Source organism: Mirounga leonina, unplaced genomic scaffold (assembly GCF_011800145.1).
Source record: "Mirounga leonina isolate KUSES-001 unplaced genomic scaffold, KU_Mleo_1.0 Mir_115, whole genome shotgun sequence".
NCBI lineage: Eukaryota > Metazoa > Chordata > Mammalia > Carnivora > Phocidae > Mirounga > Mirounga leonina.
In genome coordinates this window covers 61618198-61646140 of record NW_023270268.1, presented here as the reverse complement: position 1 = coordinate 61646140, position 27943 = coordinate 61618198, and the positions used below count along the sequence as shown (strand labels likewise).

Genomic DNA, 27943 nt, shown 5'->3' with positions numbered 1-27943 from the left:
GTTCCAAGGGTAGCTGCAAGCTTTGGATTATACCTAACACCGAGCAAGAGAACAGTTACTTATTTAGCTTTCAACTCTGAAAGCACAAAGCCGCAATAGCTTCAGCAGCAGCAGGGGCGGCAGCAGCAGATTGCCTGAAGTTCAGGATGATTCTCACTTTCTCTTGGATCGTTTGTCAACAGTCCTGTCCTACTAGTTCTTTAGCATGGAAAAGGTTTTAAAAGCCCCACTTCTTGCTTTCTCCGTGGATGGTATAGAAAATCTCCTGCAATTTATGGTGGGAAAAACAATAATAATAATGATACAGGCTTATTGGTGATTCCAACACGAAATCAAGCCTTTGCCCTAGTCTTTTTATTCCGCCCCCCCCCCACCGCCCGCCTTTTTTTGGGGCGAGGTGTCTGCTCCCCTCTGGCTCCCTGTGCTCGCTCCCCGCCCCCCGCCGCCCTCCCCGTGGCTCCCTTTCTCCGCCTCCTCAGCGATTGCCATCTGACAAGATCTCCAAATCAAAGTGATAAATCGCTCCAAACTTTTTTTGGCGGCGCTGAGATGTTGGAGGGGCGTCTAGCGCGCATGTGCGAAGGTGTCCGAACTGACAATGCTGGAGAGATAGCGAGTGTGGATTGAGAGAAAGGGAGAGAGGGAGGGAGAGAGAGTGAAAGAGGGAAAGACAGAGAGTGAGTGTGTGTAAGTGCGTGTTTGTGTGTGTGTGTGTGGAGAGAGAGAGAGAGAGAGAGAGAGAGAGAGAGGAGCGAGGGAGGGAGCGAGAGGGAGAGCAAAAGAAGGAAAAGATCCAAGAAAAAAAAACCCCAACCACACACCAGCGGCTGCAGGACTGGGCACAGCATGAGATCCAAAGGCAGGGCAAGGAAACTGGCCACAAGTAGGTGCAATATCCCTTTTCTATTGGCTTTCCCCCTCCTCTGCCATCTTGCATATCTGTCTCCAGCGCTCCGGGAGGGAGCGCGCAGCTGCCTCTCGCGCCGGGGCCGGGGTGGAGGGCAGGCGCAACGCCACCCCAGCAACCTGCCGGTCCTAGCCTTCGCGCCCGGCCTCCCGCGCTCTCGCTCTTGTTTTGGGCGCCAGAAGAGCCGGGGCAGCCCTTAGCCCCGCGCACCGACCAGCTGTGGCAACCCCGGGGTGGGGGTGGGGGTGGGGGCAGCCAAGACCGGGGTGGGAGGGAGAAGAGCGCGCGAGAGCAAGCGGGAAGGGGTGGGGTGGGGGGGGAGAGGAGACGAGAAAGTCTCCCCCTCCCCTCCCCTTCCCCCCAGGCGGAGGAGAGTTGCCTCTGGCCAACCAGCTAGTCCCGGGTATGGGAGGGGGAGCGGGGGATGGGGGGAGGCGGGCTGGGGATGGGAGCGTTTTCGAGTCTTGGTTTGTTTCTGGGGTTTGGGGTGGGTGGCAGGCTCGGAGGGAGCCGCAGTGGCGGCGGCGGCGGGCAGCAGTGGTGGAGTTGGGAAAAGTTGCGAGGCGGCCGCTGGAAGTTGCGCGGGCTGGCGGGCTGCGCCGAGCGGCGGTTGCGGTAGTGGGCGCTGTGCGCTCGGCGGTGCTCTCCCGCGTGCGCCGCGCGGCGGGACGACTGGGGTGGGGAGTGGGGGAGACGAGAGTGGGGCAGTAGTCGCCGTGTGTGGTGGTGGTGGGGGGGCACAGGCAGTGCAGAGCTACCGGCTCGCCGGAGCCGGGGGCAGGTGAGGAGAGAAGAGGCCCCGCGAGCGCCTGGAGAGTGAGGAGTGCAGGGCGCGCAGCCAGCGGCGACAGCCGCCGAGGAGAAGAGGGCCGAAAGGGCCTGCTCCCGCCTGCGAGATCCAGGCTGGCCGGGCGCCGAGTGACCCCCAGGGGGCGGGCTGCCGGGACTTTAGGCCGCGGAGAGAGAGCCGTAGAGCCTCTCGCTCTATTTCTGGATGCAGCCCGGGTCTCGGGTCACTAACCCTCCCCGGCGCCCCCTGCCTGCCCGGCGTGGAGCCGCGTCGGTCACCGGGGAGATTGGGTTCAGGGCAGGGGTGGCAGGGTCCCCACCCCCCACTCTTCTCCCAGAAGTGTCGGGGGACTTCGCCTGGAATTGTCCGCCGAACCGACAGAGTCGGGAAAGGCAGAAGCCAAATCGGGACTGTAGGCGTCAGGACTGGGTTTGTCCAAATGCTTCTAGCGCAAGTGTAAGGGGACTAGGAGGTGCCGAGACCCGGAGCAAACCCGAGCAGTCCAAAGCCCTCCTCCTCGAGGTGTCAGCACGCGAGGCTGGAGCAGCCTCGGGAGGGGACAGGCCGCCGTTCGCTCTTCCACTCGCTGAAAACAACTAATTGTTTTGCTTGGGGACCAGAGAAAGGAGAGATGGGGGTGGGGTAGGACCCCAGTAAAATCCCCAATCTCTCCTCCCTCCTTTGCGCATTAGAACCAAGTACGTCCCCAAGCCTTCCAGCCTCCCAGGTCCCCGCAGCAGCCGCGCGGAAGGCAGCGGCACCTCTGCGGGCTGGGTTTCTTTGGCAGTGGGAGTCCGAGGTCTAGCCCAGTGAGATGGTGTCATCGTAGGCTCCTTTCCAGTGCTTCATCCAGTCCTCACTCAAGCACTCCTTCACTTCCCAGTACGTTTCCTTTCGCCCTGGTCTCAGGGATCAACCTAAATATAGGGCTCTTGGGTCATCAGTACATCTGTTTCTCTTTTGGATATTGTTCATTTCACTTAGCTGCGACACTGTCAAAGGGCGCCAGTAGAAGACCCGTTTTTTCTGTTTTCTTTTAAATGTGGCCGATGTCTTTATTTTCATCTGATGAGGAATTAAATGTACATATGTTTGGAGGCCTGGGGGCTTCAATTCCGGCTAAAGGTTTGGAGTGAGAGAGAGAGAGAGAGTGTGTGTGTGTGTGTGTGGTTGGAGGGTGGGCGGACGAGAGCGGTGTTTTGGGGGGGGGGGGGGGGGCGTGGAGAGCCTATTTCAACCATGCCTAAGCTGTGAAATGAAAGCCGAATGCTTTGCGCTTCATTGCCCGGTATCCGCCGAAGTGAAAGCAGAACACAAAACCCTTCGAATTTTCTTGAGCAACTTTTTCAACTATTTTAATTGCCAAGCTGTACGCCGCCCTATTAAAATATTCCCGCACGCACAGCCCGCTCAACATCCAGAAACTGAACCTCGTTTTCCGATCTGATGATACTTGTCATTTCATCCAGTGGGAGACCCATTTTTTGTCTCTAGTGTCTCTCAGGATGCCACTGCGGCTTTCTGATAGCTAGATAGGAACTCTTACAAACTTTTCTTGCTGAGCCTCAGGTTCTCGCTCACGCTGCTCCAGCTGTTGCCACCAGGCAGCTTTTCTTGGGCAGAAGCACTGCTTTATGCAATTCTTCAGTTACAATCTGGGTAATAAAGGAAATCATATCAGAAGTAGGGATTTTTTTGTATTTTAAAGCGCTATTTCCGTCCCCCGCCGTAGTGCGTGAGTTTCCTTGAGCGTGGCAGAGATAGTCAGTGACCCCTTGCCGTGCAGTCCAACGAAAACTTCGCCGCTCTGTCTGCACCGGTTTCTTTCTTTCTTCTTTTTTTTTTTTCTGGATTAGAAAGAGGCAGTGTGACCAGCATACTTTAAAAAGCATACCTTTATGTTTTTTTAAAATGCAAAGTCAACATTTTAGTGGAAACAAATCACATAGGAACAGGAGTTTTCTGGATTTCTTGTTATTCTTTTTGTCTTTTGTAAATTTCTTTGGTGGCTAAGTCCTGTCCTGGTCTTGGCTACGGTACAGGATCCCTTGAACCCTGAAAGTACCCACTGAAGTTAAGCCCAGAACGAATGCACAACCCATGTTCCAACGTATAGGGCTTGTTTTTTTCTTCTTTTCTTTTTTTTTTTTTTTTTTTTACACACTAGTTGAAACCGATAAATTCGTTGCAAATCATTTGGGAAGAATAAACCGTTTAATTAAAAACAAAAAAGAAGGGAAAAGCAAGAGGATTGACAGTTGTACTGTCTAAAGCCCTTGGCTTTTATTCCCATCTTTAAGAAAAGAAAACTAAAAGCAGACTGCGGCAGCGCTGGGAGGCTTCCCAGCGGTTTTTTTGGGCAGCTAGGAGAGCACCTGGGCGGTGCCAGAATTGCCAGTTGCAACTTTTTTCTTCTGGTGATGGGAAAGAAGTCAAGTTGGGTTTGCCCAGCCTGCCTAGAGCCGAGACACCGAAGCAACCCCCACCCCACTTTTCTAAAGTGACACCCGGCACGGTTTCAATCACAGCACTGAAGGAGTTGCAACGTGTAACCCCCCTTTAGCTACCGGCCCCCCAGAAGTCTCGTAAAGACCCAGAGGCGATGCGATTAGCAAGACCCCGGAGAGGGGGGCACTTGTTACTTGTACACTTGATCTCTGTTTAAAAAGAGGCTCTTAAATAGGTAAGGTAGATGACGACCCTCCCTCACGTGCTTAAACTCCTCACCTTAGCAGCCCAATACTTAAGATAACAAAGGAAACGCGCACCCAAGTTCCAGCCTGCACTCCCCATATGCCCATCCATTTGTGTTTTTCTTCATAGTTAAAAAAGAAAAGATGGAAATACAGAGCTTTGTTTAAAAAACATATTTTACTTGTTTATTTCAGACTGTTTTTGAGAAGGAAAAACCCTCGCCCGTCGGAGGCCCGAGGCCCCTTCTAGGAAGGCGGTTTATTTGCCATTACTTGACCATTACCCTGGCTTAGGGCTTCTTTATTGCATTTGGCACTTGGAGCGCAGTATTCCTGCAGCATTTCGATGTGTTTCGCCAAAAAAAGAAAAAAAAAAAATCTATGTTTAGGAGAAGGTTAATAACGCTTTTCATCCCCACCCCCCCACCCTAAACATTGTGGAAGGGTACGGTTCATTAGATGCAGAGGCAGGAAGGCTGGAAAGAAAGGCTCCTTTTTCAGATTTTTATTTGTAGGGGCTTGAGAAGTCACAGGTCTTGGCGACCATGTGCGTGTGAGTGTGCGTGTAAGTGTGCATGAGCGAGTCTTGGAGGGGTAACCCAGTTCACAGGTTCTCTGAGCGGAGGCCTCTCTCCACTACCCTGGCCCGGGCCTCCTCTGCCGACAGACATTCAACACGTAGGACGCTTATCGAATAGAAATTAACGCGTCATTCTAAGAAATCTTTACTTCCTTCTTCTCTTTTATAAAGTTGAAGGTAGTAACTCTGTAAGCAGTTTCCCTTTAAAGATCTTGTCGTTTGGGAGTTTATTTCATTTTTGGAAGCTGGGGCCAGGTTATCGCTGCAGACCTGGCCTGGGCCAGGGAGGACAAGGATGGGGACCCCCGGGGCAAGAAGGGCAAAGGAGGGCAAGAGAGAGACGACTTGTTGCCCTCGTCTCCTTAAGCTCAGTCCCCCTCTCCCCGCACCTCCTCCGTTTGCCTCTGCTGGAAGCGGGCCCTGGAGTGGAGAAAATTGACTTGTCACCTTCTGGCCAATGGCTCTCACCCCGTTCCCGAGGAACTCAGCTCCTAGAAGAGCCCCAGTCCCAAAAGCTGGGTACAGCCTCCCACCCCTCATCTCAAAACCATCGCAGGCAGTGGAAGCGGGCTCTCTTGGGTAGTAGGGGGTGGAGCTGGGGAGGCCCTAGTAGGAGCCTGGCAGTGCTCACCCAGGGAGGACCCCCACACCTCCCGCCCCAGCTGCTCAGCTCCTGGCTCTCAAGCTTAGGCCAGATCTTCTCTCTCCAGCCTCAGAGGGGCTGAGTGCCGGCGCACCGCTTCGCTAAGAGCGCTGGCGGTGTATACACATGCACCCACGCGCACCTCTCTCTCTGTCACACACACACACACACGCACACACACGCTCACACGTCCGGGGTTAAGGAACACTCAAGTGGGGAGGGCAGGCACACCTTCATTCGCTCACCCCGGCAGGGGGGAGAGAGGGGCTGGGGGGAGACCCGGCGGGAGGAGACAGGCACACTATAAGGATGCCAGCCACATTTTTCTGGAGTGGTGGTTAACCCTTCCTTGGCTGGAAGCCGCTGCTTCAGGCACTTTCTAAAAAGGTCTGTGGGGTCTGCTTTTCTTTTCATCTGGGCAGCCCAGTATGAATCATTAGTTCCCTCCCTACCCCATTTGCCACGGTCCTTTTTCTAAAATTAGATTTCCCCCTTCCCACTCTTCTGGCCTTGCTAGTTTACCAGAGAGTTCTCAAGGAAATTGGCTGTGTAGTGAGAACAAGTGTGAGGAAGAGGATAAAAAGGAGACAAACAAATGAAGCAGAAAACAAGAGAGGGAGAAAGGAAGACAGAAGCAGCATGCCTCTTCTTCCAGATCCTCCGTTTGCACACCGATTGGTATTATATTTTGTTCCCCAGTAAATGAAAAAAGTATAATCCTTGTTAATTATCCTTGCTTACATGCCATACAAGAAACTTCAGAGATGTTTCTACATAAGGAAGAAACTGTTTAGAAAACTCTTTCAAAAGTGTGACATATCACTCTAGTTCAGCACTAAAAAGCTAAACACACTTGCCCTCCTTTGAAGTGCCCTGGCGAGGCCAGCGAATTCGAGTGCGGTTCAGATATTGCTGTGGGTATAACTAATGGCCTCTACCTATTTAGCTCAAGTGGGAGGAGAGAAAGGCCTGAATTCCTTGTCCAATGGGTCCCTCTGGAGACTGGGTTCTGGCTCCTGGCCAGTTCTGTACAATGTCAACATTGAATATTTGAATTCCCAGACTCTATTTAACAAGTTTCTAAATAAATAAACTCATTGTGTGTCTGTGTTTAAAATTATTTCACCTCTTTCATAAAAGCTACAGCATCTTATTACATTGGGCTTGCAAGTTGATTTTTTAAAAAAATAAACAAACAAACAGAGCTTAAGGCATTTTAATAGGCAGACCGTCACCATATGTTTGTTTTGTAAAGACATTCTCTCATTTGTGGCTGGGTAGGAGCTATTTCGATGGATCTTGGGCTGTTCTGTGTGCTGTGATAGCGAATTATATAAAAAAGCCAAGCTAAATTCAGAAAGTCAGTGAAATATTAATCACATGAAAAGGGAGGCCTGAATGTGTAACTGTAGTGTCTTTAGATATTTGATAATTTTGTCTGCTGGGTGCTACAGGGTATATGTCCTAAATGGATATCTGTAGACTCCCCAATCCACAGGTATCAATAGATCTACAGCTCTGCCTGGATGATGTTTTGTTTCTGGGCATATTTTCTTTATGTGCGTCTGTCTTTGTAAGTTGGAAAGAGTAGATACACAAATGCTATCCTCATATTTCAGTTTGATTTTGAAAAGGACTACATGAATTCTATGTTTTTACTAATCTCTTAGCATTTGAACATCCACAGCATTTTAATGAAGATAGGAACATACTTGTTCTAAGAAGTACATACTTAATAATAATAATAAAAAAGGCAAGTTCTAGTCCTCTTGAAAGTGTGGACCCCATCTGGAGTTGTTAGGAAAGAAAGTGGAATTCATTCTAATTTATGTGTATAAAGTACAACATTATTAAAAAGAATGGGATTTGAAAGGGCACATAGCAAAACCCATAACAGTTAGCTGGTAACATGGAGAGCTCAAAGCCAAGAAAAAAATACCACCAACCCGTGCAAACCCTAAAATAGATTACAATGACCTCAGCCATTTTCATTTTCAAAAATAATAGCCATGATTAAAATGGGGGGAGTGTTTTACTTGGAACCATACTCTTCTGCATTATTATAAAAGCTGTTTTGTGGTTAAGGAACTGTTTCATTATAGAAAAAAAGCAAGTGAATTTTTAATCAAATGCCTAACTCTTCAAAAGCTCTTATTCTTGAATTACTTTTTATTTTAATTTTAGTTGTTATTCTTATTCATTAGCAAACATGCTTTTGGCTTGTATATTCAGCCAAATCCTTGACTACTAGCTTTTATAACAAATCTAAGAAGAAATGTTATTTAGAAAAGAGATTTTGCTAATCCCCTTAGTAAACACCTGCCTAGGGGTCACTGACTATATATAACAGGAAGAACCAAGGCTTTCTTAACCTTGTTCAAGAACTTGCCTAAAGGAATTAATTTTGTATGTTAGAGTTGTTCAAATTATGACATTTGGGAAAGTCCTTCTATGTAGCACTTGGTCGGCTTCAGCGATGGGCAGGCTTATGGTAAAAATACCAGAGCGATCTCTCCATGTACGTGGACCAGGCACATTTCCTTCTTTCAGGAACATTGCAAACATGCTCATCAGAGTTTGAATCTGGCTGTGGTCCCTGATTGAATAGCCAGGTCATCTTCAAATTATCGAGTGCCTCTGAAAGGTACCTGTCTTTGTAAAGTGGGAGTAGTAATACTACCCATCTTGGGCTGCTCTGAGGGTTAACTGGGATGATGCATGCAAAGTACCTAAGTCAAAAGAGATCACTCAACAAATTTGTCATTTTCCTTCCAATATATCAGTTAAATTTTCTGAAGAGGAATTTTTTAGACATCTTTCCCTCCACTCTATTTTTTATAAAGTCTCATTTTTAGAAGCATTTGCATGTATATAGTAAGCATTTTGTCTGTCTTCTCAATAAATCATGCCCTGAGGATAAATTTGGGCACATTAAAACTGTATACTAAGCCAAAATAGGGAGTAAACTTATTCTGAAAACTGGAGAATCTTTCTTTTTGGGGAGAGGGACACTGGGTAAATAAAGTGATTGAAATTTTAACCTTGCTCCACTGATCTTGGCATTGTATGCACACAGCCTAAATTGAATTATGTATATTCTCCAGTGTCATTAGACCATAATCCCTGTGGATGAACATTTTTTTTTTTAAGATTTTATTTATGTGACAGAGAGAGCACAAGCAGAGGGAGAAAGAGGGAGAAGCAGGCTCCCTGCCGAGCAGGGAGCCCGATGTGGGGCTCGATCCCAGGACCCTGGGATCATGACCCGGGCTGAAGGCAGCCACTTAACCGACTGAGCCATCCAGGCATCCCTGAACATTTTATTTTTAATGGGATGAGTTTTTTTTTAATTTTATGATTTTTTAAAAAAGATTTTATTTATGGGGGCGCCTGGGTGGCTCAGTCGTTAAGCATCTGCCTTTGGCTCAGGTCATGATCCCAGGGTTCTGGGATCGAGCCCTACATCGGGCTCCCTGCTCAGGGGGGAAGCCTGCTTCTCCCTCTCCCACTCCCCCTGCTTGTGTTCCCTCTCTTGCTATGTCTCTCTCTGTCAAATAAATGAATAAAATCTTAAAAAAAAAAGATTTTATTTATTTATTTGAGAGAAAGAGAGAGTGCATGCATAGGAGCGAGGTGAGGGGCAGAGAGAAAGGGAAAGAGAATCTCAAGCAGATTACAAGCCAAGTGTGGAGCCAGAAGTGGGGCTTGATCCCATGACCCTGAGATCATGACCTGAGCCGAAACCAAGAGTCAGACGCTCAACAGACTGAGCCACCCAGGGGCCCCAGTGGAATGAGTTCTGTAAGTCACTTTACCACCCTAGCTGAGTTGCTCTTCTCTAAATCAGGAGAATGGACTAGAGCACAGCTTGTAATCTCAAATGTCTATAGGATTTGGCAGGCACAATAAGTGAATGAAGCAAAGTGGGGATAAGCACTAAGCCATCTCCTATTTTATTTAAATTTTTGACACCCAGCCTTGTATTCTAGAGGAAGAAGGAGTGGTGGGGGACTGAGTTCAAGCCTCCTCTAAAGGAGGCAACTGCTGCTCAGTTCTAGCTCACTGCTGCCATTTGGATAAGGGGGCTCAGTGCTGCTAGGTCTCCAATTTTTAAGAGAAGTCTCATATCGGGATTCTTATTAAATTTTCTCTACTTTAAAGTGTTGACTCAGTTAAAGTAAATAATCAACAACAAGCAATATTCTGCAGGCCCAACGAAACACCTCTGTCTGCTATGTATAGTTCATGGACCCTGAGTTTGCAACGTCTGGATTAGAGGACTTCCAAGAGTCCTTCAAAGTTCCAACATTTTACGATATCCACAAGGCTTCCTGAATATTATCTTGTGTTTTTAAGATCTTTATCTTCCTTCTCCAACGCAAAGTTAATGTGTGTGTATGTGTGTGTGCATGCATGTGTGTGTGTGTTTATGTTTTGATAGGTGGAAGTACTTATTACAGAATCTGATATCTGGCCATTTATCTGGAAAAAAAAAAGTCTTTCACGGCCATGTTGTGTCTTTCTTTCCCTCCATGCCGCTTTATCATTAATTGGCTTAAGAAAATAAACTGAAACACTCAACTCCCCTTCTCATAGCCAGTGGCCACCATTCTTTCTTATTTCTCACTCAACCCAATTCTTTGATTTGTGGTCTGGGGGTTGGGCAGTAAATCATTAGGAGATAGTTTTCTGTGGTTTTCCATAGTGGGAGAAGAAATAATTTGGCTACTGTGAGTATAACAGAGGAAAATTCATCCCTGCCCCCTAGGAGGGTCCAGATGTCCCATCCTGTGCATGTGTAACTGAAGAACCCAATCGATTTTTAAGACATGAGCCTAAGATGAAATTAGTTTTTAAGGGATGACTGTATTATTTGACAAGAGTGGCTCTCCTTGCAAGAAGGTTTATATATATTCGGGGAATATTTGAAAGGAACACACATTGTTCTGTTTATTATCCTGAGCCGTATTTCCAGCAGAAGTGGTAGGTGAGTAACAGGTAAAATTAAGTCCTGGGGACTAAAAGGACAAGATATGATGATGGAATACCAATACAGGGGATTCTCCTAATAAAGTTCGGGCTGAGCACCTTATAATATGTAAATCAGTACTGTAGTCAAGGAACTGGTCAGCAGATACTTGTTACCATCAGTTAACATTGTTGGAAAAATCATCAGATAATTCAGTGTTTGCACAGGAATCTCTAGAGTAGTGATAAGCCATGCCTACAGGCATTATCAGTGGGTTATCAGATAACATAGCTCCCATTTTTACACCTGACACTGAAACCTAAATTCCTTAGCCTGGTCTATGAGGGCCTCCCACCCTTGAGTCAGAAGAATATGGTGATTCTGAGCCGAGGTTCTGACTTACATTAACCTGGGTGTGAATCCTGACTCCACCATTTACTAGGTGAGTAAAATGAAGGCAAGCCACTAAAAGTACTTACCTCATGTGAGGATTTGATTAACTAATGCGTTTAAAGTGTCTGAAATACAGTAGGAGCTCAATATGTGTTCATTAGTATTTTATGAACTTTTCAGGCTTATTTATATCCATGCCCAGGACTGGTCTATTCAGCCTAACTTGTTTGCTCATTCTGCTCCTCTCCCTTTCTTGCCAGCCCAGCCTTTTGCTTCCATCTTCCAACTTTTGGCCACAATGTTGCCTTAATCTGTAAATCTACCCAGATAGTACTTTGACCTTCAAAATCCAATTCCTTCTTTAAGAGTTAGTTTAAACCCTCCCTTCTTCATAAGATTCATCCTCATCACTCCTGGAGATGTGATTTCTCTATGTCTTTTTATTCCAATAGCATGGAATTATTTTCACCTACCGTCATTTTGGCATTTTATTATAAAATCCTTATCTTCACTACATATATTTATCTATAAATATATATATCTTATTTTTCTAGCTAACTCATCAAACTCCTGGAGAGCCCATTTCTGTTTTGTATAGTGCCTAGTTCTTTGCTTTGCATATGGCAGATACTGGTACAATTAGGTGATAGTGGTTAGTGATGGGCTTTGGTGGATTATGTGAACCCCTTCAATTTCTCTGCCTGTAAAACCTGCACAGTCAGGTAATGTCAGCACTAGAACTCCGGGGTATCTGACACTTTAATTGCATACTAAATTCACAATTGGCCTATTTTGACAGTGATAAACCACCTGGAAAGCACATTTGGAAAGTAGAGTATTATTCCTAATTTTCACCGATAATGCTCCTCATTTGGCCAGTGCAGGTATAACCTATGGTTCTTTACTTAAATTACAAATTGTTATTGATCTACACTTGATCTTAAGGTTTATGGAAACTCTGTAATGGACCTGATTCTGGAGACTGTCAGTGGAGTCAAGGTAGAGATGGTTAAACGTTTTATGGACTCATGTATTTCCCAGGGATTTTGGGTAGTCAGCTTTACAAAAGTCATCAGAAGTTGAGATTTTACATAAATGGTAACCCCAATATACGCAATATTAATATAGACCAAAGCAACATGAATTTTGCTCTATATTTTAATATACATTTATGATTGAAGGCTCTTTTGAGCAATTTAAGGCCAACAGATAATGATGTTGCATTGAATTTTGTTTTGCTGATGAAATTAGACCCACTCATCCAATGGAGTTACTTTAATTAATTAATTAATTTAAAAGATTTATTTATTTATTTTAGGGGGGATGCATGGGGGAGGGGCATAGGGAAAGAATCCTCAAGCAGACTCCCTGCTGAGCACAGAACCCAAAGCGGGGCTCGATCTCAGGACCCATGAGATCATGACCTGAGCTGAAACCAAGAGTAGGAGGCTTAACTGACTGAGCTACTCGGTTGCCCTGGGGTTCCCGGAGTTGCCTTAATTTAAATGCAACTATGACTTCTTCTCCACTCTTTCCCCCAATCCCTGTACCCCACTCCCCACTTCCGCACCCCCATTTCACAAATCCCTTATCTTTATGGAGAAAATTTTTGCCCTTTATGGAGGGCTATTAGCATCTTGGACAACTGTCCTCAAGTCCTGAACAATTACAGAGTTTCAGTGCCTGTTAGGAGTTTTCCTACCCCAAGGCCAGCCAGGTGTGACTTTTTATCCTGTTCTTAGGATTGTTCTTAAGGCATTGGAAGTCTCTTTAAGGAAGGGCAGAGACCAAGAACTACGGATTTTATACTTTGGTGCTGATTATAGACTTTACCTTTGGCAAGAACTATGAAATTAAGCAGTAATAAAATGTTTCATGATAAGATGATAATAAAAAATGAATGGAAGGATGGAACAACTCTCTTGGTTTCTGCTAGAATCATGGTTTGTGACCTTCTTTTGGATCTCTGACACTTCCCAGAATCTGATGAAAGGTATGGAGCCTCTCTCCAGAAAATGCAAACGTGCATAAAAATTCTCACATAATTTCAGGGGCCCATGGACTTCTAAATTCCAGTTATAGATATTATAGAGGTTTGCCCACGTGTTCAGACTTGATTCACCCTCCTATGTTTATTATATAATGTCCCAAAGTCTTATATCAATCTTTTTTTTACTATCTTAGAAACTTTTTTTCCTGATTACAAAATTTATACAGATTTCTAACAGTTAAAAAACTACAAGACCTTGTCACATAGAAAATGAAAGTTCTTTGTGGTCCATGCTCTTTTGTCACACACTGCCTGCAGATGACCACTATTTATCATTTAGTGTATAATGTCCTGCAGATTTCTGCTCCATGCATCTATTAGTATATGCATGTGTATAGATTTAGAACTTTTTAGAGCAACTTGCATTCTTCTTTTTTAAGACTTAATAATATACCTTGAACCTTTCCCCCATCAGTACGTATCAATCTAACACATTTCTTTAAAGGCAGCAGATCTACCATTGTTTGGATGTCACACGTCTTATTGAACCAGTCCCCTATGGATGACACTTGGGTCATTACCAGTTTTCAGAACAGAACAGAACAGAACAGAACAGAACAGAACAGAACAGAACAGACAGAGAAGTTCCCCAAACCAGGACTGTAAGGGAAAATGAAAGTGAAGTATACAATTAAAGGAAGCTCACAGTTCAGGGTGAAGTGTGCTGGCCTCTGAGCCATGGGCACAGCAGGGCTTTGGGAAGGTCATAGAGGGTTGCCTCACCCTGTCGGGACAGATCAGATTTCCAAGCATCCTTATCACCCTGAGGGACCAAGGGTCGAAGTCCAGAGCTGAAGTAGATTTTTGTAAGATCCACTGTCATATATCTGTGATATTGCAAGTTGATTGGATTGTTCTGGACCTCATATTTGTGCCCCCACTCCAATTTTTCTCCTGCTGCTTAGAATCAGTTATAGCTGAAATTAATCCATACAGCTCTAACTGGATAAGGATAAGGGTTTGAAGCCTCAAGTTTGTTCGTTTTTTTTTAAAGTTGTAATTTCTTTGTCTGCATGGTCATTGTTATCACACTGCCTTATCCTTTTATATACACCTTAAGATCACTGATGGGACTACATGAATGCAGAAAGTTATCTGAAGCCAATCAAAAATTTTTGATGTTCCTTAAAAAAAATTACCCACAATAATTTCTAACCTATGAATTGGAAAGACCATTTTTATAGGAAAATCTTTTTCACTGGGTAACCAGGCTATGGGAAAATTTTTATAATGGAAACTATCTCTTACTTTTAACTATAGCATCAAAAATATGACAGTATAATGTTACACCCTAAAGCCCATCAGATGCAAAATTCCAGTTTTTGATTATAAGTTATAAACCAGGATAGAGAGACTTCTGAAAAGTGGTTTTCTTTGGCAATGATGTTGTTGATTAAATATAAAAAATTCAGAAAAAAATTAGTTCAGCTCATTCCTTTACACAGAAGTTTACAAAAATGGAATAGCTGGGTTTTGGCCCTAGTGGGAACAACTTTTTATTAAAGCTCATTGGATTATATTAGATTAAAGACATAGTAGACGTTTTAGATTGGATTTGAAAAGGTACCATTCAAGGAATTAAAATTTAGTCATATATTAATATACTTTGCAATTTTGATTCCTTCGAGTACAGTATTTGTTCCAAATTTATGTATTTTTTGAGAGTGCATAAAGGTCGTTCCATGGGGCATTACTCTTGTTAACATTTTCAAAGCATATTTTAACTGAGATCAATCATAGCGAGTCAATAAATGGTTATTGAGTGCCTAGTATATATGAGTCATGAGGAACAAAATCCTAGAAACACTGGCTTTCCTAAAAACATTGACATATACCCATGACAGTAGTTTATTAACTGAGACAAAGATCACTATGTGCCTGTTGCTGGTTATCAATGACTACAGAGTGGTTTCATGAGCTTGGAATACTGAATCCTGTGCCTGACTCTTCAAATATTTTGTTAACATTGTGAAGTCACACACCCACCAAGCTAAGCGTTTGGGGTCTTCCATCTGAAAATAATATTGTACTTCATTTCTCTTAATACCTGTCAGATGTGGAGGTCATTGCCTGCCCCACTTGGGTGTTAATGCTGAGATGGTTTTCATTCGAAATATCTGAAAACAAAATCAGACTCTTTTAAAATGCTTGCTATGACTATCACCCACCCATTCATTCAACAGCTATTTGTTGGGCACCTGTAATTTTAGGTGACGGGAAGGTGGCTGTACACACTCAGACAAGACAACGGAGATCCCATTCTGGGGGAAATAAATGTATACCATCATGTACTTCCAAGTGTTGACTTCTGGCATGAAGAAATAAAACAAGGTGACTTGCTAGAGATGACGCATAGGTCTTATTTTAGAAGGGTGGGCAGAGAAGACTTTTCTGAGCAGAGAGCTAAGTGAGGAGAACGTTTATGAAGTGTCTGAAGCATGGCACATGGAAACTTAGAGAATGACTGGCGTAGTCAACTTGTCTCATTCTCTACCCTAGGGCAGAGCAGATAGGTGCATCAGTATTACATTTTGGTTCATTTTGTCAAATGCACTTATAGTTACCACATGGCCATGTCGCTGGCTCCACAAGCTGGAAGGAAGCACAGAGGTGTTTGTGTTTGATCTGCAAACACGAGCCTAGTGGCAGCATCAGAAGAGCACAGTAGGTTTCTGGACTCATAATTCAGTCCATTTAAACAAATATTTATGAATATATATTCAGCAATCTGTGTTGGGCACTGAGTATACATAGAGAAATGACCTATGTGTCCTGCCCTTATAGTCTTGAACTTATAGTCTATTGGGAGAGACAGACATGTGAATAGATGGTGTCAGCACCGTGGGCTATGTGCAAGTGCAAGGCAAACAGCTTTATTCCTGTTGAATCACAATGATCTGGATCGTAGTGCATGACCAGTGGCATACCCTCGTTTCATATCTATTGTGGCAAAAAGTTCTTCAACCTATATGCCTCTGAGCTCAGAACAAAATATATGTTTCAAATTTGAGGGTTAAATTTTGCATGTGTTTAATGCATGTTAAGGCATATTTAGAAATTTATCTATTTCAAATGCCTGGTTTGAAAGAAATTTGTATATTACAAGGGCAAGGAAATGTTTCCCCAAAGGTCCACACATCACATTCGTCTGTGGTTAGGAGAATGCTGAAGGCAATGACTAAGATGCAGGGCATACTTGGGGTGTATGCCCCATAGCCTTGGGTCTGCAGATGGGCAAATTACTCTTCCCGTGCTCACCAGTCTTAGTGTATTTTCTCCCTTGTGCAGTCAGAGCAAACTGTCTCCTCACAGTTCAAGAAGAAGTTCTCAAAGAGTTTCCTCAAACTCGTTGCCACTTGTAGCTCTGTCTGAGACCAAAGATCTGATCAAAATGCCCAGACAGAAGTTGCATCTCACTCTTAGGCTCAGTTTTTATCTGGTACCAGATAGTGCTTCTCAAAGACTGACAGGAGCTCAGAGAAGTGGCTTGTCTCTCAGGCTGGGATGTGATTTTGTTGTCTGTAAGACAGAAATCAGAATAAAAAACACGGCCCTTTCTTCCAGTTCTCTTTGCCAACCATCTTGCTGTGCCGGGTATATGGGCCCAAGCCAATGTTCCAGCCACTAGGCTTGGCACAGAAATCAGTGCATACATCATTACTGCTGGACACAGTTTGAAATCCTGAGCACCCCCCGCATTTGCCTAAATGCTTAAGATGCTAATGATGTCAGCACCGTCTTAATAATGTTGCAATATTGAAAAAACAAGCAAAAAATAGGCTAGATCTGAAAACTCATTAGCCTTCCCCTTATTTAAATCCTACAGATTGTTCAATTATGCAACTAGCCAAATACTTGGTTTGCAAGGCCCTGCTGGGCACAGTTTGAAATCCTGAGCAACGCCCTCCCCCCCCCCCCCCCCCCCCCCCCCCCCCCCCCCCCGCCATTTGCCTAAATGCTTAAGATGCTAACGATATCAGCATAGATGTCGTTTGACCCCTGAAGCAGCATTATATCTTTGTTTCTCTGGCCTAAAAATACCGGGTAGGTGGATCTGAAGAGGATGGGAAATGTCAAGGTGAAAAGCATGATGCATCAAGGGCTTTCAAAGGACCTCATGATCTCTGTATCACATCTCTCTTCCCGTCCTTCAATGATAGTAATCTCAGTCACCAAGGCTTTACCCTCAAGAAAGGAAATACTCTGATACCTAATACAATGAGCTCCATCTTAGGAGCATTGGCTGGGACTTGTAAACTGCTACCAGGATGTGTGGAAAGCTACCACTGGATTCGCCCCACCACATCATAACCTCTCATTATGTAGACTTGACTATCTGTAATAACTTTCCTAAGAGGAAAATGTTCTGCAGCATTGTAAGCCCTATCTACTTTGAAGATAGACTCTTGTTTCTTCCTTAGGTGTGATCATCTCAAAAGTTCAGGCTATCTTGGGCTCCATCAGCATGTTTTCTGGGGGATGATGCTGCCCAAGGACTCAGGACACAGTTTGAGTCCCTACTTTGCTATTTATTAACCTGGTGTCCTGGGGCAGGGCACTAACCCTCTGAGCTCAACACCCTGAAGTCTAAGATAGGAACAATAACAACTTCTGTCTGGGCTTCCTCCAGACTAGTGATGTTAAAATAAGATGACATGTGTGTAATCTTTTATAAGCTGTAAAGAGCTGTGTACATTTAATGTGCTATTGAAAGTTCTAGAAATGATAGAATATTAAAAATGCTAGGGAGGGATTAAGAGTGCAGATTCTGGAGCCACATTCTTTAGGTTGAAGTCTTGGCTTTGCTACTACCTTGCTGGGTCACCATGGACAAGCTCCTTAGCCTCTCTGTGCCTCAGTTTCTTTGTAGGTTAAAGCTAAGTTATAATAACAGCAGTACGTAATCGTACTAATCAAGATTATTGAGTGTTCATGCATTGTTAAGGTGAGCTCTCACACCTCTGTGAGGTGGGGGATGTTACTATTTTGGTTTAGAGATGAGGGCACTGGGGACATGTTAGTTACTTGCCTTCGGCCTCTCAGTCCCAAGTGCAGAGCTGGGGTCCAGGAGGAATCTGCTTTACACCAAGGCCAAGAACTTGATCTGAATGTTCCCCTGTATTTTTTTCATCCAGGAATAAAAGTGGAACATTACACTGCCTGAGCATTCCAGAGCTCATAAAAGGTAATAAGATTTTGGACAGAGGACACCTTAATTTAAAGAAATGATTTCATACAACTCTTAGTAAAGAGGAATTTTGCTGCAGGTCTATGGGCAATTGTTGGTTTATGACAAGGGCTAGTCATTTATTTGCCTTTCATTTTCTTCTCAGAGTTATCTGCAGTGTGGTTTTCCATCACTTTATGTTTTCAGTTTTATTTGGGAAATCTACAAATCTCTGTTGAATGAATGATTTAGAAGAGACGTCATTACTTCATTGCCTGAAATCACAAAGTAATTATACTCTACAACTTGCTAGTGGATGGTGCTGGATTCAGATTCTGATTTTCTATTTTTTTTTTTTAAGATTTTATTTATTTATTTGACAGAGAGAGACAGCGAGAGAGGGAACACAAGCAGGGAGGGGAGTGGGAGAGGGAGAAGCAGGCCTCCCGCCGAGCAGGGAGCCCGATGCGGGGCTCGATCCCAGGACCCCGGGATCATGACCTGAGCCGAAGGCAGACGCTTAATGACTGAGCCACCCAGGCGCCCCAGATTCTGATTTTCTAAACTGTGCACTGTGACTGTAACTTCCCCATGATCACCAGTATATTTTTAAGGCAAGGAAGCAAGCAACAACTTTCCAGATCTTTCCTCCAAGCCCCACCATCTGAAACCAAGTCCTGTTACCCATCCTCAACTTTGTTTTAATATCCAAATCTCTAGGGCCTTGCAAACCAAGTATTTGGCTAGCTGCATAATTGAACAATCTGTAGGATTTAAATAAGGGGAAGGCTAATGAGTTCTCAGATCTAGTCTATTTTTTGCTTGTTTTTTTAAAAGAGGGTAGTGGACAAGTTAAGAGCAGATACAGTGACTCAAATATGACCTCAGAGAATCACTTGGAGAGCTTAAATACACCAATGCTTGGGATCCACCCCAAATCACTTAAATCAGAATCGCTGAGGACAAAGCTCAGCCAGTGGGGAGTAGTGAGTCCTGGGTATAAGAAATTGGAAAGAAGAAGGTCATTTTAATTAAAGAATTAGGGGGATAGAGATAGCAAGGTGACTCCAAACGCTACCTTTGGGGGTGATCCCAAGGTTATATACTTTTAATGTAAGGCTTGCTTGTAGCTTTTACACGCCCAGGGTTGGAAGCTGGAGATATTCTCTTAGCACTTGCTTTCTGCCTATGACTTCTGGTCTTTGTAGCAGTCATAGGTGAGAGATTTCTAGTGAAAGACCATCACTGGAGAGACGTCATCACAGAGAGTGGATGATCTTTTGAGAGTCCAGGGGCTCTGACATCTTTTTGACCATTTCAATCTGGTGGCCATTTCTAAAGAGACAATAATGTGTTTTAGATTAAAAAACAACAAAAACAGAATCTACAGCTGCTTTGTGAGAGAGCACTTTCGTATCGTTGGTCGCTCTTGTCTTTTGTTTTTCTAGAATCCCACACACAAATGCTTCTGACAACCTTCCCGTGCAAAGGGAGCCCTGGGAATTCTAGAGAAGGCATGTAGGGACAACAGAAAAGTAATTGCAATAAATAAATAAATAAATAAATAAATAAATAAATAAATAAATAAAATAAATGTCTCTACCCAGACATGTTAAAAAGCAGAAGAGTTGGGATTATGCTATATTTTAGGAAGTTTGGACTCTGAATGCCTATGACCCTTATGCCTGGCTAGTTTTAATCAATGCTATCAGTCACTCACTTCCATATAAAAGAAAATTCATTAAATAAACATGTTCCATGTTGTTGGATGGTCCGGGTATGTTCAGTTGCATCTGAGTGCACATTTGCTTAACGTGCCCAATGCTTCCAGAGGTTTCGCTGAGCTCAGTGGGGTAGACACCAGAACAGACAGTGTTAAGGAACACAGACGTTTGTGCGCACTTATGGTGAAGGAGAATGGCCTTACTGAAAGGCAGGAATAAGCCAGTAAAAATACCTGAGTGTGTATTTATAAAGTGTGGGCTTACGTGGATCTTTGGACACTTGAGGGGCTCTCCTTCGTTTTTTGTTTAAGTTGTATGTTTCAAAATTATTAACTGTGTTACACAAATCCTTTTAGGAATTTCATTTGGATTGTGCAGCTTATCCCAATGATATTTAATCTAATTGCCCCTTTGTTTTTTCCTTCAAAGCAATCACATGCATTTTATAATTTTTAGAATTTTCTTCAAACCAGGTGTGAAGGGATAAGGTGGTTCACTTGTTTAAAAGAGAGATTAAAGCCATGTTTTTATAAGAGCTTTTGAATGTTTATTTTGATTAGAACGCTGGTATGAAATGAATATAAAATATAAAATGACAGGAACTGAGAGTATAATTTTCTAGGCTCAGGAATGGGGCTTTTGAATCACACGTATTTGAGATATTTTAAGAGCATTCTAAGCTACAATGCAAGAGAAGTTTTGCAAAAGCTATATGGTCAACTGGAGAAAATAGAATGATTCTATTCTGCAGCTGAGGCTTGAAATTAGGAATACGAGGGTAACTTTTTCCAGGCCACCCATATGGGGAGGATGGAGCTGAGGAAAGGTTTCTCAGCTACTAGGCTGCACATATCCGTTGCTAACAGGAGAAGTTTTGTGACTTCTTTTATGGACGTGGAGCATCTTTTTCACTATGCAGAAATTCATTTCATTCTCAGTGCTTAAGTACTATTTTTGCTCTAGAGCTTTTTGAATGCTGTTTAGATAAAATAGGAAGCTGTGGTCTGAAAGATAGGCCTGATTCAGTGCCCTCTGGAGATGAAGGAGCAAGTCCAGGCCAGAGTTGTCATAGTGTCTTCTGTTAATGTTTATGAAGCTTCTATTTGGGGAATGATTTTGTATGAAGGATTTTTAAAATAATTTTGTATATGACCTATTTCTCCCTTATGCTGCTTCTGTTTTGAGAGTAAGCAGAAGGGAATGGTAGTAATAACAAAATTGGCTTTTGCTCGTTCACACTTTTCTACCATTTGGATTATGGGACCAGTGAGGTAGGAGACAGGATGGCAGAAGCAGGGACGTGGAGGAAAAACATAGGTGTGTGGGAGACAGAAGATGTGCAAGGCTCCAACCAGCTGTGCTTATGAGAGGGTTTGTTTAGAAAACACGGTGCTAATAGTTCAATATTTCAACATTCATATTTGGGGATTCACACATCTCTACTAGTAGTTCTGTGAAAGGAAGTTTAGCAAAATCAGATTGATGACTGATGTAATTTAATTAGACCCTGGCTTCATAAATATGCAATGTTATTTGAATGAGAAGTTGAATTCTTAGATTTCCCGGGGAAAATGGCAATTTGGCTTGCTTCGGACGTGGTTGCAGACATTTCCACCCTGGTTTATATGTGGCTAAAATAAATTTAAAATTAAATTTAAAAATTAGAAGAAAGGCTAAACTTGAGTGACTGATTACAGTCACCATTTATAGATATTTCTTACCTTTCTTTGCCGCTCTCTCTTTTCCAGTTTTGTGATTGCAGACATTTCTTTCCTGAACCATGCCTTCTGTAATAGCTTTGAGAGATGCTATTAGGCTTATTGCCGCCTGATCATTTTACAGTGCCCTAAATCCTTTGCATCGTGGCTTTACTAGCACATCCAGAACAAACCATTAACACTTTATTAAAAAATTTTTTTTAAAGATTTTTTATTTTATTTATATGAGAGAGAGAAAGAGTGCGTATGCTCGCACGAGAATGAGAGAGAGAGCACAAGCAGGGGGAGGAGCAGAGGGAGAGGGAGAAGCAGACTCTCCGCTGAGCGGGGAGCCCGGTATGGGGCTCGATCCCAGGATCCTGGGATCATGACCTGAGCCAAAGGCAGACGCTTAATTGACTGAGCCACCCAGGTGCCCCAAATACTTTATAACAATATTACAATCAGTCAGTTGACCAGAGACTGATTTTTTTTTTTTTTTTTTTTTGGACAGGTCAGCAGGATGAGGTAGGGGAAGGAGGTGTGAGAGTTCTTTTTTTTTGTTTAATTTTTGTTTTGAATCAAACTCTGGCCAGGGAAAATACCTGTTACTGTGTGAATCGGTAGGCTCCCTCTCTGAGGTAATTTGGCAACTTGGAGCATGTTGGAGTCCTTTCCATAACCATGGTGACACTTCCAGTAGACGGCCTTTTGTCTTTTGTCTTCTCTGGACTGCTCTTTACATCTGGCCAGCAGTCTTTGCTTGGCACTTCTGTTGTTGTTGTTAGTTGGCTCAAGAACATACCTTACAGTTGAGGAATTTGCTGTGTTCTTAACATTTCATCAGTTATCCGACTATGTTCAAATCCCATTTGCAAATATTTTCCTTCCCTTGCCTTCCCTTCACCTTTGGAATGGATAAAGCAGAAATTTTATTTCTTGTGCTTACCTTCCCAGTCACCATCTGCACCATCTCTGTGTTCTCTCTGAGCCATTCCGTTAGATTCTTTGCTGAAATGAAATATATCACTAATAAATGTGAAGGCCCTTACTGGTGATTGATAACTACTCTTAGAAACACTGTCATTTGCAATTCATTAAATGCCTTATTTGCCATTTATATTTACTGAAAATTGATACTCTATGTATTAGTTCTTTCTCAGTGACAGATCACTGGTAAATGTATAATTAAAAGAGAGCTTAATTCCAATTTGTCTTCATTTCTCCTTGAAATAATTTTACGGCTGTCATCTGGATCCTCTTCTCCATTCCAATGCATTCCTCATTGCCAGTTCCCACAACTGTTCTCTTACTTCTGAATTTCTTTCCTCAGAGCAGTGTGATATTGTCAGAAGACCCAAGTTCAAATTCTGCCTCTGCCACTTGCTGTGAAACTTTGGCCAAATAGTCAGACTTTGGCTGTGAGACTTTGGCCAAATAGTCAACGGCTCTCAACCTCAGCTTTCGCCCCCATAACGTGGGAATGAGAATAACTGTTCTGCAGGATTGGCATGAGGTTCAAATGAGATACTATACTGGAAAGTTCTTTGTTAGCTGAAAAATGGCATGCATACTGGTATTGAATTAGCCAGAATGTTCTTGTAGCTCCTCTGAATGAAATGCTTGTGATAGTGCCCTATAATTGCAGGTTACTGATAGATCACATGGGATAACTTGCAGGGGGAATGGAAGACAACAGACATTATTTGTTTTACTCAAAGGCAGTGAGACCTTTGGCGAACAGTGCCAAATCTCCCCACTGCACAGGGGCACAGAAGGTGCAGCCTTATCAGAAAGGAGTTGGCTCAATGGGGTTAAAGTCACGCACAAGTACTGACTCACCCCAGATCTGTGCCCTATGCAAATAGAGAGCGGTCATATACGGATTGATTTTCTTTCAGCCGACCATGCCCTGAGATAACTCTAAGTGCTTTTCTGCTTCTTGTCATTGCTGTGATTCCAGCTCCCTCCCTCCCTTAGACCTTAGCAACTGGCCTCTTCACTCCTTAGTCTTGCTCCGGTCTGGGGTTCTTACCAAATGAGGTTTTCTTGATCACTGAACAGATTCCCTTCCATTTTCCGGCCCCTCCCTCCTTTTTCACAACTCCCATTTCAAGGTGGCCTTTAGCATTGCAGGTGTCCATACTCCTATGTGGGAAGACTTCTGCTTATCCAGTGAAGCTGCTTCTTGTCTGTGGAGACCTGGAATGTCACTGCTAAGGCTTTGGGTGGTTTGTCAAAAGCTGCATGGTGTCTGTCAGAGAACCCATTGAGCTTTATCCCCCCAGGGAGTGTCTGAGTTCTCCCTGACGACTTGCATTGATTGGGCAGGGGACAATGATGTAAGCTTGGAATCACCTCCTCTCAATTTTGGTGGGATCAGATCCTGTCTCTTGTCTAGCAAACCTTGACTTATGGGAATTATAGGTTTGGGGATTTTGTAGTAGCTCTGCAACCTTGCACGTCAACTTCACTGCTGTAAGAGATGAGACTACCTACATCAAAGGGTGTTGGGCAGTCTCAATGAGATCGTATTTGTACTATGCCTGGCACTTTGAAATCCTCAGTAAAATCCTCCTGTTCAGTCCTATGACTTCTGTAAAGCTACTGCCAGGCCTCCCCTTCTAGATGGGAAGCCCGATAGTAAAGTCAAATATTAGAATAGTTTTTTGAGATGGACATACTCCTGTGGATAAGTTTCTTCTCTAATTCCATTATGGCCTAGATATTCTTTCTGGTTCTGCCTTCTACTGACCCACACCTCAGTAGTAATCATCACAATTTTAGAATAGTAAAAGACAATGTTTTGATGAAGAATTTTCAGTAATTATTTATTGAAAGCCTGATTTATTACAATCTTAGAAGAACTTTTCAGATTGTGACTTATGGCCCAATAAATTATAAGGTTGGATCCTGATTATTGTTTCAGGTCTTAATTATTCTTTTAATGGGTAGTGTATGGTTTTTGACTTTAGGTACTAATGGCAGACTTTTACTTCAAATAAAATATTTGAATAATTTTTCGAATTAAAAATTTGAATAAAATATTTGACTATTTTTTCAAAGTAAATATTCACTGCCTTTTCCTGGAGGAGAATTACTTTCTTGTCTTATGACCCTCACGTGTGTTCTAACCAATATATGTGGACAGACAGAAGTTTTAAAAATTCAATATGTGGCTTACCATGTTTTGTTTTTTTTCTCTGTTATGAGAGCAGAAATGTTTTGGAAAGAAATTATTTTGGCTCTCTAGGGCCTGGAAGAAAGATGGAGCTGAGACACGGTGGACCCAGAATGAGACACATAGCACAGCATAAGCAAGAAATAAACTTTTGTTACAAGCCACTGAGATTTGGGGATTATTTGTTACTGCAGCATAACCTAGCCTATTCTGACTGATATAGATACAGATATTTGTGAATTTTGATTGGTGTCTTATTGATGTACCAATTACATATCCTATATATACTAGGGGTTTTGTGAACTCTGAACTATATTTAATATTGTAATTGGTTTTCATTTACTTCTTTTTCTTACATTGATTTCAGCAGTTTCATGTATAGTCAAGTATATCTGAAAGATACTAGTTGTTAATAAAGAAAGCAAATTTAAGCTAGCTTAAGAAATAAAAGACATTTATTAGCTTATGAAACTAAAAAATCTATACATAGATTTTTCATTATGCTTCAGGCATAGTTTGATCTGCTCTCTGGTTCCATTTTTTTCAATTTTCTCTTCTTTCCTCCGTATGTTGGCTTCATCCTCAGACTGTTGCAAAATGTCTTACTACATGCTTTCTTATTCACATTCAAGAGGAGAGAGAAGGCTTCTTTTCTCCAAAACTGAAAAACAAATAACCTTTCCTTTAATTGGACTGATTTAGGTAGTATGTCAGCCTCTGAAGAAACTTCTGTGGCTGGAGAAACACTATGCACTGATTGACTCAGACCTGGGATACATGCCCATCCCTGAAGCTTGGAGGGATACCGTATTAATATGGGAAAGCTAGCTGCTATAACAGATAAATTCCAAATTCTCTCTGGCTTAACACAACACAATGAACATTTATTTCTCAGTCATGTCATAGACTAATGTAAATGTTCCTAATCCTAATGATTGGTTCACCTCCAAGAGGTTATTTGGGGATCTTAGTATCTTAAGAGTTTTTCCACCATCAACACAGGGCTCCCAAAGTTGCTACAAAGAGAAAGAGATCTTGGGGGAGACACTTCTCATATACTTTAGCCCAGGAGTGACAAGCATCACTTCTCTATTGGTGAGAACTTGTCACATGGCCTCTTTTGGGTCAAGAACATGGCGAAATGTGGTCTTTGGCTGGGCATCTGTTTCCCAGCATGCACCCATACTGTGGAAGGTACTATGAATCTCTAGTGGTCAGTCAGCCGACTCTGCCACAGATGTTAATCCCACCCATGCTGCACAGAGGGAGAGGAATGGAGTGAATGTTGGGGAGGCAACTAACCATGTCAACCACACCAGGGAACCAGGTCTTGATGTCAGGCACACATTGATTTGTGCTGAAGCAGATGTGTGAGCCCTCCATTGCCTATTGGACTAACTGATGTGATCAAAAGTCCACATATTACTTAAAAATAACTTTGGAAAACTTTTAGGCTAGTAAATAAATAATTTTTTGTAAGATGTCAGGTTCCCTCTCTCTTGAGGAACAGGTGAGGGCTGAGGCTCAGGTGGGGAGTGAGGTAAGGTCCTCTTTCTTGGGGTTGTGGTGATGGTTGCAGGGGACAGACACCACCAGTCATGTGTGGGAGGGCTGTTGGGGATGAAGTCAGGAGAATGTGTGTAAGAGGGTCAAATAGAGGGGCTCTGTGCAGAGTGAGAACTAAACTCTGAAGTCTGTATTGGAGGAGCCTTGAGGACTAAGACAAAGCAAAGGAGTAGAAAGGGTGAGTAGTTAGTTGGAAGGAGTCTTTAAGACATTCTGAAACTGAGTCCAAATTCCAGTAGAAGACTTTGAAGTGCTCTGAGAACATAGGCAAATCAATGAAAAAAATACAGTTCACTATAATTATCTGTTATATGAGTCTTAACTCTCAAGTTCTTGAACCTACACGAAGTACTTTGGAACCTTTTTTTATCCTTCAGGTGTCAGATTAAATATTTCTTCTCCAGAGGGAACTTCCTTAGAATTTTCTCTATCCTGCCATTACTTCTTCATTACTGTACTCCATGTCAAAGTTGTAATTGTTTGCTTACTTGTTTCGAGTCTATCTTTCATACTGGATTGCAAGCTCCATGAGAGCAGAGGCTGTCTCCTTTGACTCCCGTTGCATAACCATTCCCTTGCACTGTGTGTAGAATCATCTTGAATGAACGGTCTTTTTAATATTTTAGAGCCCCCAGTTGTAAACATCTATTTTTTTTTTAATTTGAAGAGTAGGTCCTCTAATCCAATCAAAATCCTGAAAGTTAGAGAAAAAATTATTTCAGACTTTAAAATTTAAATATGATATAGAAGGAACTCATGATTTATTGAAATTTCAGTTGGGTGTGTTTGAAGTAAAGTAAGATTTTTTGCTGTTGTGTGGTATTCTCTAAAAGGCTCTAGGACATAGTGCCAGAGAGCTCATTTTTTTCTGGTAGATCTTTATTTCAGAGTTTGGAGTCCATCATTGCCCTCTAAAATCTGAAGCCCAAAGCAATGTGGCTATTAGTCCTTAACCCCAGGGTCATCTTTGGCATTTCCAGGCCTTGAATAAAGTAGATTCTGGCATCCACAATCTCCATCTTGGGTCTAATTCCAGTTATCTATTTCTGTATAACAAACTAATCCCAAACTTAGTGGCTTAAAATGAGTTATTATTTCTTGCCATTCTGGATGTTGATGGAGTTCACCTGGGTGGTTCTCACTTGGGGTGCCCTATAGTTGCAGTCAGCATGGTGGCTGGATTGCTGGAGGAGCATCCCAAGATTAAGGCTTTTTATGACCTAGCATTGAAGTCATGCTGTGTCACTTCTGCTGTTTCCTATTGGTCAAATATAAGTCATAGAGCTAGCCCAGATTCAGAGGGAGGGGACTACCCAAGGGCATGAATATCAGGGCTCATGGTTCATGGGGCAGAATTTTGGGAGATGAGCTACTGCAGTCTATTTAAAAGTGAACAGATCACAGTCTAGGCTAGGCCAGGTCCGGGTCACACAAGAGTGTTTGCTCTATCTAGAGGTTGTCTTTGTTTGCCCCAGATCATGGTGGGAATGGGGAAATGTCTTTCTCAGTGGATGGAAGTCCTGAGGAATCTGAAATTGTTGCAACTAAAAATTTTCTGAAATATCTCAAGACTGATCCCAGGA

General features: G+C 42.9%; 1 protein-coding gene across 6 annotated transcripts in view; it reads left to right on the top strand.

The window, feature by feature from the left end:
* The first annotated feature begins 742 nt into the window (after positions 1-742).
* The window catches only part of MECOM (MDS1 and EVI1 complex locus), a 540477-nt gene continuing 513276 nt past the window's right edge, over positions 743-27943 (top strand). For 4 of the 6 annotated variants that reach the window (XM_034998598.1, XM_034998584.1, XM_034998591.1 and 1 more), the window contains exon 1: positions 744-883. In XM_034998598.1, the coding sequence (XP_034854489.1) occupies positions 847-883 (37 nt within the window). In that variant the 5' untranslated portion in view covers positions 744-846. Of the gene's footprint in view, positions 884-27943 lie in introns of all 6 variants that reach the window. The other 2 variants (XM_034998618.1, XM_034998667.1) reach the window with 2 other exon arrangements.